Source organism: Oncorhynchus kisutch, linkage group LG8 (assembly GCF_002021735.2).
Source record: "Oncorhynchus kisutch isolate 150728-3 linkage group LG8, Okis_V2, whole genome shotgun sequence".
Taxonomy (NCBI): Eukaryota; Metazoa; Chordata; class Actinopteri; order Salmoniformes; family Salmonidae; genus Oncorhynchus; species Oncorhynchus kisutch.
This window is the reverse complement of record NC_034181.2, coordinates 31,133,956-31,143,501: the sequence shown is the minus strand read 5'-3', so window position 1 is coordinate 31,143,501 and position 9,546 is coordinate 31,133,956. Positions and strand designations below refer to the sequence as shown.

The 9,546-nt window shown below is 45.1% G+C and overlaps 1 protein-coding gene across 1 annotated transcript; it reads left to right on the top strand.

Moving 5' to 3' along the window:
• The first annotated feature begins 311 nt into the window (after window positions 1-311).
• LOC109895874 (rho-related BTB domain-containing protein 2-like) lies at window positions 312-9,169 on the top strand. The gene is made up of 10 exons (XM_020489929.2): window positions 312-581; window positions 3,336-3,537; window positions 3,884-3,987; window positions 4,100-4,285; window positions 4,521-5,464; window positions 5,645-5,763; window positions 5,965-6,115; window positions 6,377-6,465; window positions 6,637-6,742; window positions 6,902-9,169. Exons 1-10 carry the CDS (start codon window positions 517-519, stop codon window positions 7,105-7,107), a joined length of 2,172 nt encoding a protein of 723 aa, XP_020345518.1. The 5' UTR covers window positions 312-516; the 3' UTR covers window positions 7,108-9,169.
• The last annotated feature ends 377 nt before the right edge of the window (window positions 9,170-9,546 follow it).

Here is a 9,546-nt window from a genome sequence, read left to right as displayed (position 1 = left end):
ATGAGGTAGTTATACTAGTTGATTGCTTATTTTAGACATGATCTTTGAAGTTTGGGCATAACCTTAATCATTATATGTCACATAGGCCTACAGTAGCCTAGCTGAGTCTGTCTTTACAGTAGAATGTGAGCCAAAAGTTACAGCAGCTAAATCGGCTAGCCTAGGTTTGGAATGGGATTTTCTGGAGATTTGGGGTGGACCACGGTTTTGTAATGAATGGGTTTTTTGTTTGTGCGCGTGCCTCTATAAAAAGCTACGTAGGTGACTGGAGGTAGTTATTTGACGCTGCGTGGCGGAGGCTGGAGCTGCTGTTGACGGTACAGACAGACTCAAAGCCCACCAGTGTCCTCCGAAAAACAGTGATGATACGTTTCTTATTTTTACCAAGTGGATTTTTCTGGTGTCTTGAGCGGCTGGTCGCCTATATTTAATCCACTACATTTAACATTGCTGCGAAGATGAAGTTCAAACCAGGCTACGGTCAGGGAGGCTACGGTCAGGTGCAAGCTTCATCCCATGGAGCCCTCTTCTTCTCGGTCTCAAACATCGGTCAATCCGATGCACCACTTCCTTATGTTGCGGTAAGGATAGGCCAATGGGTTAGTACCCTATAATTATAGGCTGTAATTATCGAATACTTTAGCATGCACCTCAATAACACAAAATGGCACAATAAGGAATCTCTGGGTGTTACATAACGTAATGCAGTGGATCTGGATGACCGGTGACTCGGCTTGGTGGAAAATGCTTTCGTAGCAACCTGGGTGAATGTTATTAGCTAAATCCTTCTTAAATTGAACGTATGGTGAGTTCTTGGAGCGGCTATATCCTAATATCCTGTAATATGTCATATGATCTATATGGCTATGTTATCCATTGAACGACATCCTCTGAAATAATGTGGATTTGGGGCTATGATCTATCAAACTTAGGCTACTAGTTATGACAGTCTGGTTTGCATCTAAAGCTACTTAACTAAATGGTCATAGGCTCAAATATACTAAATGCATAGTATAACTAAATAAATACGGCATTTGTCCCTGCAGATAAGATAGGCTAGTGCTAGACTTGCATATTTTATGCCATAGCCTGCCTGACGGACAGTTGGTGGCCTCGGCATTAGACAACGTCAGGTCTTGCTGATTGATGACGGGACTATCGGTATTTGCTAAACGCAGTCTGCTTCAGACCGTGGCCAACATGCCAAACGAGAGAGAATGGCATTGGACTAAGGAATATATTCTGCCAAAACAGTAGCATGATCTTCAGTGATCCGGTAAACTGGCAATCCACCCCTGACTTCAGTGTTCGCCGACGTCCAAGATCCCCGCCTTCTCCCATTCTGTAACTTAATATTGGAGCTATTTCATATGAATTGGCGTGCATTTTGAGATAGCCACTGTGAGACGATCCAATTATAGCCCTATATTGGAACTCAACCCACAGAGACCAAAAATACCTACACAGCAGTATACACTCGAATTTCGTCGAAACTCAAATGTCATCAGTTTCGCGTGCTCATTGTGAAAAAGAGTAACATTGTTGCAACTCATCGTTCCGGAGGTTGACTGGGTGTGCCTTTTTATAAATGAATATCAAGAGGCAGATAGGAAGGACAACTGGTATGTTTTAATAATTGGCTTTCATTCACATGTGAAATTCTAATTTCCCATGGTATAGGGGCTGGCTTGGTATGCTATGCTATTTTGTTGCCTCATGGTGCAGTCTGGCTGAGTCTTGACACATTGTTTACATTTTGCGCGTGGCTGTCAGTCTACTAGGGTTCCCCAATCGGTAGCCTGCGGACCAAATTCGGTTTTCTGACCATAAAAAATAATCTATAGTTTACTAAGTATATATATAAAAAAATTATTCCCACACATTAATAGATAGGCATAGGTGATCGTATCCCAATGTAAATCAAATGTCAAATACTATAGTCTACCTATTTGGGATTCTTGCAGTCTAGTAGCCTACAAATTATAACGATGTTCCGGCCACGGAACATCCGCTCAAGGAAAAATCTGCCCACGGCTGAATGTAATTGGGGACCCCTGGTAAAGCTTATTCAGTTGCCATTACGATAGGTCTATGCTCTGTCAATCTATTGCCCATTGCATGGGTGGTAGCAGGGTATGACATAGAAGCAAATCTGGTTCCCTTGGAAACTGAATAACGAGATCAGCAACCACCATTTTCGAGACGTGAGGTGAGGAAAAATAACAATTTCCTATGTTTACCAATTCTCTCAATTTTATTTAGTCAGTGCAGCCTTATTTGTAGATGGAAGATGTCTCTGTCAACTTACGTTCTACACCACCATTTTATTGGATCCTACACTGACCTATGGTTAAATAGTTTTCTAGGCTTGCTAAGAAGCTCTTAGACACCTCAAGGGAGGAATGCTTATTTATGACTGATGGTGTACATTAATCAGAAGACAGATGTTGGTGTGAGTATTTTTTTTTTTAACACTATTATACTGCATTGCCAAGCCTATTGGTAAGTCCATGGTTGAATTTACTGAATGACATGCTTTGGTTTCAAGCGTTTTATACAGGACTGTGATTTCAGCTGGATCCTTGCATAATGGCACTCCTTACGGTCTGTTTTATTTGATCAAAGATGTATCTTATGGGGTAACAATATGAATTATATAAAATTTTGTTATGTTGAAAATGGCTTATGTTGGAGAGAGATTGTGATGCTATTACACCTTGTCCAGGTAAATGTAATGTCCTTTCCTGTCAGTAAAACTTTATATTTTAATCTGTATAAAATGACAAGACTCAGATCCTGCCTGAGTGTAACCAAGATGAAGGACAAATTGGGTTAGCAGTCTGTGCTTAATTTCAGGAACACACCCTACTTGACTTCCAGAACTCTGAAATCCCCAGGACGTCTGTTAAAATAGAAGAGTAAGGAATGTCAGGGACCTTCTGAATTGGCACAGGCACTCAGCCAGGCAGCAACATTTTGAATGCAGTCACTTGACAGACCATCGATAGCACTGTATACAGTGTGAGCAATGCAGATGAAGCAGAGTCCGGGCTTATTGCAATATTGATCCCTCATGCTGTATTGATCAGAAGGAAGAATTCATTGATGGGGTCAGAGGGGTCGTGAGGAAGTGTAGTGTTTTGAACAAGCTCCTCAGTACATTTGATATTTGATCTCCAGTTTGATTGTTTTTGCATTGTCGAGAGGTTAACCTGTAAGTAAGCATTTCAATGCACTGTGTACTACACGTATATCATCTGTATATAACTAATGAACAAACTTGGAACTTCATCCTTTGGCATTTAATCAAACTCTGCTTTTCTCTGCCCTGACAGGCCCCAGTTGATGGATTCTGACATGGACTATGAGAGGCCAAACGTTGAGACTATCAAGTGTGTGGTGGTAGGGGACAACGCTGTTGGGAAGACCCGGCTTATCTGTGCCCGGGCCTGTAATGCAACACTGACTCAGTACCAATTGCTTGCTACGCATGTACCCACTGTCTGGGCCATAGACCAGTACAGAGTTTGCCAGGAAGTGAGTAGTGGAGTAATCTTTTTTGATTGTTATTTAATGAAAATCTTTATCTATTTGTCTGGTTTTTATAACATGTCTATGTTTTAGATAATGAACTTGCTGAGGAAAGGTGCAGCTGCATAGAGTCTGAAATGAAGTGTTTGATCCACCAGCCAACTTGACAGTGAAGGAAAATAATACTGAAATCCTCTATTTTAAGTGCTACAGTTGTGTAAAACCTTGTTGCACTTTGATTAACCTGCAACACACAATGTTTACCTTGGACTTAGCGCATTAGACTAGTGTTAGTTTCACACCCTGCTGGTGGTAATGTACATGGATGTCATGGGTGTGTCTCTCCGGTCAGGTTCTGGAGCGATCTAGGGATGTGGTGGATGAGGTCAGCGTGTCGTTGCGACTCTGGGACACGTTCGGGGACCATCACAAGGACCGACGCTTTGCATATGGAAGGTAAGATCAGCTGACCTCGTTGTTCACTCATACGAATCATGGAACTGGTGCAGTGTAAACCTAGTGGACATTTCCTCTCTGGCCCTCCCGTAACCCCACTCATCACTTGCAGGTCGGATGTGGTGGTTCTATGTTTCTCCATCGCCAACCCCAACTCCCTGTACCATGTAAAGACCATGTGGTACCCTGAGATCAAGCACTTCTGCCCCCGGGCTCCAGTCATCTTGGTGGGCTGCCAGCTGGACCTGCGCTATGCTGACCTGGAGGCAGTCAACAGGGCACGACGGCCACTAGCAAGGTACCCTACATTCAACTACTAAGTCCAGTGGTTTCAATCTCAAACAGTGCTTTTCAACTCAAGCATCTCAATTTAAATTTGATAGCTTGTGATTTATATATTGATTGTGTCACCATTAGAAATGTAGGGTCCACATTTTACTAAGATTTGTAAACGATATACACTGTTATTTACCCTCAGGTTGATGCTGCTCTGAATCTTGTTCATTTTTGGCCTTTTTATGGTTATCTTTCAGACCGATTAAATCCAATGAGATTTTGCCTCCAGAGAAGGGCCATGAGGTGGCCAAAGAGCTGGGAGTTCCATACTACGAGACCAGTGTTGTGGCTCAGTTTGGAGTAAAGGACGTGTTTGATAATGCCATCCGAGCTGCCCTAATCTCACGGCGCCACCTGCAGTTCTGGAAGTCTCACCTGCGCAATGTGCAGCGGCCCCTCCTCCAGGCCCCCTTCCTGCCTCCCAAACCCCCCCCTCCCATCATCACTGTACCACCTCCCCCCACCACCACTGAGGAGCATCCTGGCCGTCTTCTAGAGGACCCCCTGTGTTCCGATGTCATCCTGGTCCTACAGGAGAAGCAGAGAATCTTCGCACACAAGATCTACTTGGCCACGTCCTCCTCCAAGTTCTATGACCTCTTCATCCTGGATGCCCGACCTGAGGAATCTGAGCGGCCCACACGTGCCCCCTCTCTGTCTGGCCGCGAGATGCTGATGCGTGCTGCAAGCTTCGATGTGTGTGAGAGCACTGACGAGGGCGACAGGGCCAACCTGCGGGCCTGCACCAGTGATGGAACCCTGAGAGACTCTGAGGGAGGCCGGAGGGGCAGACTGCTGTCTACCTTGAGCAGAGCTTTTGTCAGCATCCAGGAGGAGCTGGTGGATGACCCAGTGACCTACAACCCCAGGCCTATGACCGTGGTGTACATGGACCAGTCCATGCAGCTGGGGCCCTTCCGCGCTGTGCTGCGATACCTGTACACAGGCCAGCTGGATGAGCACGAGAAGGAGCTGATGCACATTGCACACATTGCTGAGCTGCTGGAGGTCTTTGACCTGCGCATGATGGTGGCCAATATTCTTAACAACGAGGCCTTCATGAACCAGGAAATCACCAAAGCCTTCCATGTACGACGAACCAACAGAGTCAAAGACTGCCTGGCGAAAGGCACCTTCTCTGGTGAGAGCACATCATGTAATTCTGAGAGATTTTGTACACTCTGTGCTAAGTGTTTCCGCTCTGGGATACAGAGATGGGAAAGAACATGCTTTTCAAAAACAGGATCAACCTTTGACAGGACTTAATAAATAATAGAGGAAGAAGAAGGTAATGGCAGTATGATTTCTCTTTGTGTTTCAGATGTAGTGTTCAAGCTGGATGATGGAACGATCATGGCCCATAAGCCCCTGCTCATCTCCAGCTGTGACTGGATGGCAGCTATGTTTGGGGGGCCCTTTGTGGAGAGCTGCACCAAAGAGGTAAGACAATCCTTTTCACCCTCTCACTGGAGCTACAGTGTGTTCCACTGTTTTATTTTCTTAAACCTTGGTCTTGATCATGTGCACAATATCAAGACCTACTGCAAGTCCCCTAAATAACCAGATAAACACACATTACAATACAATTCACTAGTGACTAGGGAAGGAAAACCTGATGTTGATCTGTGCCTGTTGTCTCAGGTGCTGTTTCCCAACACAACTCGCAGCTGTATGAGGGCTGTGCTGGAGTACCTCTACACTGGGCGCTTCTGTTCCCGCACTGACCTGGATGCCATGGAGCTCATTGTTCTCGCCAACCGTCTTTGCCTCCCACACCTGGTTGCACTTACAGGTCTCTAGTTGTTTTTGCGCACACCCTCTTAAACAAAGCCACATCTGTTGGCAAGACCTGCACTCACTTTGTAGACACACAGAGTATAACATGCACTTACTCTCTCTTCTCTTCAAAAAGTGTCTATTAGGCTAGTATGCGTGTTCAGAGAGCTCTGTTCCTAATATTTCTGTTGCTTGGCATAAGTCTGTTGTGAGATAGATTTGGCAATATAATTCTGTTGATCTAGGTGATCTCCTGTGTGTTATGCCTCTGTTACAGAACTCTACACAGTGACAGTATTAATGGAGGCTGCTATGATGGGGGCTGATATTGATGGAGATGTGCTGGTGTACCTGGAGATGGCTCAGGTAAGATTGTTCATTGTTGCAATTATATAGGTGTATATATACTTAATACTGTTTTTCTCCAATCTCACAAGATTTTCTAATGATAATTGTTTTAACAAATGTTGCACTTTTAAATGTAAATTTATCATGTGCCGGAATAAGGTCTTCTATAATGTCTTGTCTCTCTGGCAGTTCCACTGTGCACAACAGCTAAGTGGCTGGTGCCTTCACCACATCTGCACCAACTATAATAGTGTGTGTCGCAAGTTTCCTCGAGACATGAAGGCCAAATCTACAAGTAACGCAAATACTAGATAAAAATATGTGCATGAAACTACAACTTTCATTTAAATCTCCCATTGACATCAATGCAGGATATTTTGAGAAGTTATCATTATCTTAATCATTTGTGTCTGCATTTAATCTTGCTAACGTTGTGGCGCCATGCATCTTGCAGACAACCAGGACTACTTTGAGAAGCACCGCTGGCCACCAGTGTGGTTCCTGAAGGAGGACGACCACTATCAAAGAGCACGGAAGGAGCGGGACAAGGAGGACTTCCTGTACCAGAGGAGGCAGTGTAAACGCAAGTGGCTCTTCTGGAACCTTCCTTCTTCTCCCTCTGCCAACTCTTCCTCTTCTGGTTCCAATGCTGTCATCTGATTGGCTCTCAGGGTACAGGCAAGGCCCACTGTGGGGATGATTTGGGAAAGTGGAGTATCAGCACTGTTGGCCAGACACTAGGCCCCCTCATTAAGGCCCTCCCGCCCTCCTTCATTTCTCTTTTTGCATCTGCAGCCAAGCTATACTCTCCCGGGATTGCAGGGTCAGCTAAATCAAATAATGAATGAAATGAGCCTCTTTTGCTTTTTGTGTTAGCATATCCTGTCACATTGCAGTGCAGAGACCATGAAGCTAAAACCTTAAAACTCAGTGACTTCAACCTTATGAACAAGGCAAGGTAAATGCAGGTGCAAGTGACTGCTCAATATGGTGTTGATATTCCTGCATACACCACCAGGAGGAAAACTCAGAAAGTTATGAGAGGGATTTGCATCAGGTTACAGAACTGTGATCCTAAGCTCATGATAACCATTGACTGACTTGGATTGACAACCAAGTGCTTATCAGCTGCAACAGACAAATAGCAAAGACCAATGACCAGCAAACCAACACAGAAATCAAGTCTCAGTGATACAACACTTTGCCCTTAAGTGTTTGTACAATCTACCAAACCAGGATGTGTACAGTACAATTATAACCACTCCTCAAGCAGAAATATCAACAAAATGCATTACGTCTACATTACGATTAATCTATTCATGTCATGTAGGACATCGTCTTAGACCATCTTCCTATTGGAAACCACTTTCTGTACAGAATTATGTTTTAAATAGTGGCGGTTTGACTCCTTTACAGTTGTTGCATATTTGAATGTTTGTATACAACTTGCACAGCTGACGTTGATATGAGTGTATACATGACCAGTGTTCTTGTGACGCAGGGGTTAAAGTGCTCTGTCACTACGACGGGTTTCTGTCATATGGATGACTCATGATGTTTGATATATGTATAGTACCAGTCAAAAGTTTGGACACCTACTCATTCCTGGGTTTTTCTTTATTTTGACTATTTTCTACATTGTAGAATAATAGTGAAGGCATCAAAACTATGAAATAGCACATATGGAATCATGTAGTAACCAAAAAAGTGTTAAATAAATCCAAATATATTTTTCATGTGTGCACCCTCTCCGGCCTCTAGGTCCCCAGGCTACTCATTATGGCGCATACCGGTCACCAGCATTACGCGCATAATGACACTCACCTAGACTCCATCACCTTCTTGATTACCTACTCTATATATGTCAATCCCTTTGGTTTCTTCCCCAGTTGTCATTGTTGCTGTTTCATGTCGGTGCACTGTTCGTGTTTAGTGTTTCTTGTTTTGTTCATTTATTTATTAAATGTAGTCACACACTGAACTTGCTTCCCAACTCTCAGTGTACATCGTTACAGAATGACGACTCAACAAAGAGAAGAATCAGGGAGTGTTTATTTAGTTTGTTTTGGTATTGGAGGTGATGTCGGGTCCGGGTGTCTGAACCGGCGCTACATGGGAGGCCTCAGCCGGTTTGTCAGGTTCCCCTGCCTCAGCTGGCCTGACGGGTTCCCATGCCTCAGCGGGCTCGACATGTTCCCATGCCTCAGCGTGCTCGACAGGCTCCCATGCCTCAGCGGGCTCGACATGTTCCCATGCCTCAGCATGCTCGACAGGCTCCCATGCCTCAGCGGGTTCGACATGTTCCCATGCCTAGACCGAGGCAATCGGGTAGGTCTCAGGCGGTTTATCAGATTTCTGCGCCTCAGCGGAGGCGACCGGTCCTTTCCAGATCCCAGGGATCGTCCCTTTGGTTGGCGTCCTGTGGCTGAAACCGAACGCACCGGGGAGGGGTACTGTCACGTATGCTCTCTCTCCGGCACTCTAGGACGTCATGCTCCCGCACCTCAGCCGGATCGCCAGGTTCCCGTGCCTTAGTAACCGATCCGCTCCTGATCCCCGGGATCATCTTCTTGGGCGGCGTCCTGAGGCTGGAGCTGTGGATTGGGGAGGGGCTACTGTCCCGTGTGGTCCCTCTCCGGCCTCTAGGTCACCAGGCTGCTCGTTATGGCGCACACCTGTCACCAGCGTCATGCGCATAATGACACTCACCTAGACTCCATCACCTCCTTGATTTCCTGCCCTATATATGTCACTCCCTTTGGTTACTTCCCCAGTCGTCATTGTTCCTGTTTCATGTCGGTGCACTGTTCGTGTTTCTTGTTTTGTTCATTTATTAATTAAATGTATTCACTCCCTGACTCTCAGCGTACAACGCTACAATATTTGACATTCTTCAAAGTAGCCACCCTTTGCTTTGATGACAGCTTTGCACACTCTTGGCATTCTCTCAACCAGCTTCACCTGGGATGCTTTTCCAACAGTCTTGAAGGAGTTCCCACATATGCTGAGCACTTGTTTGCTGCTTTTCCTTCAGTCTGCGGTCCAACTAATCCGAAACCATCTCAATTGGGCTGAGGTTGGGTGATTGTGAAGACCAGG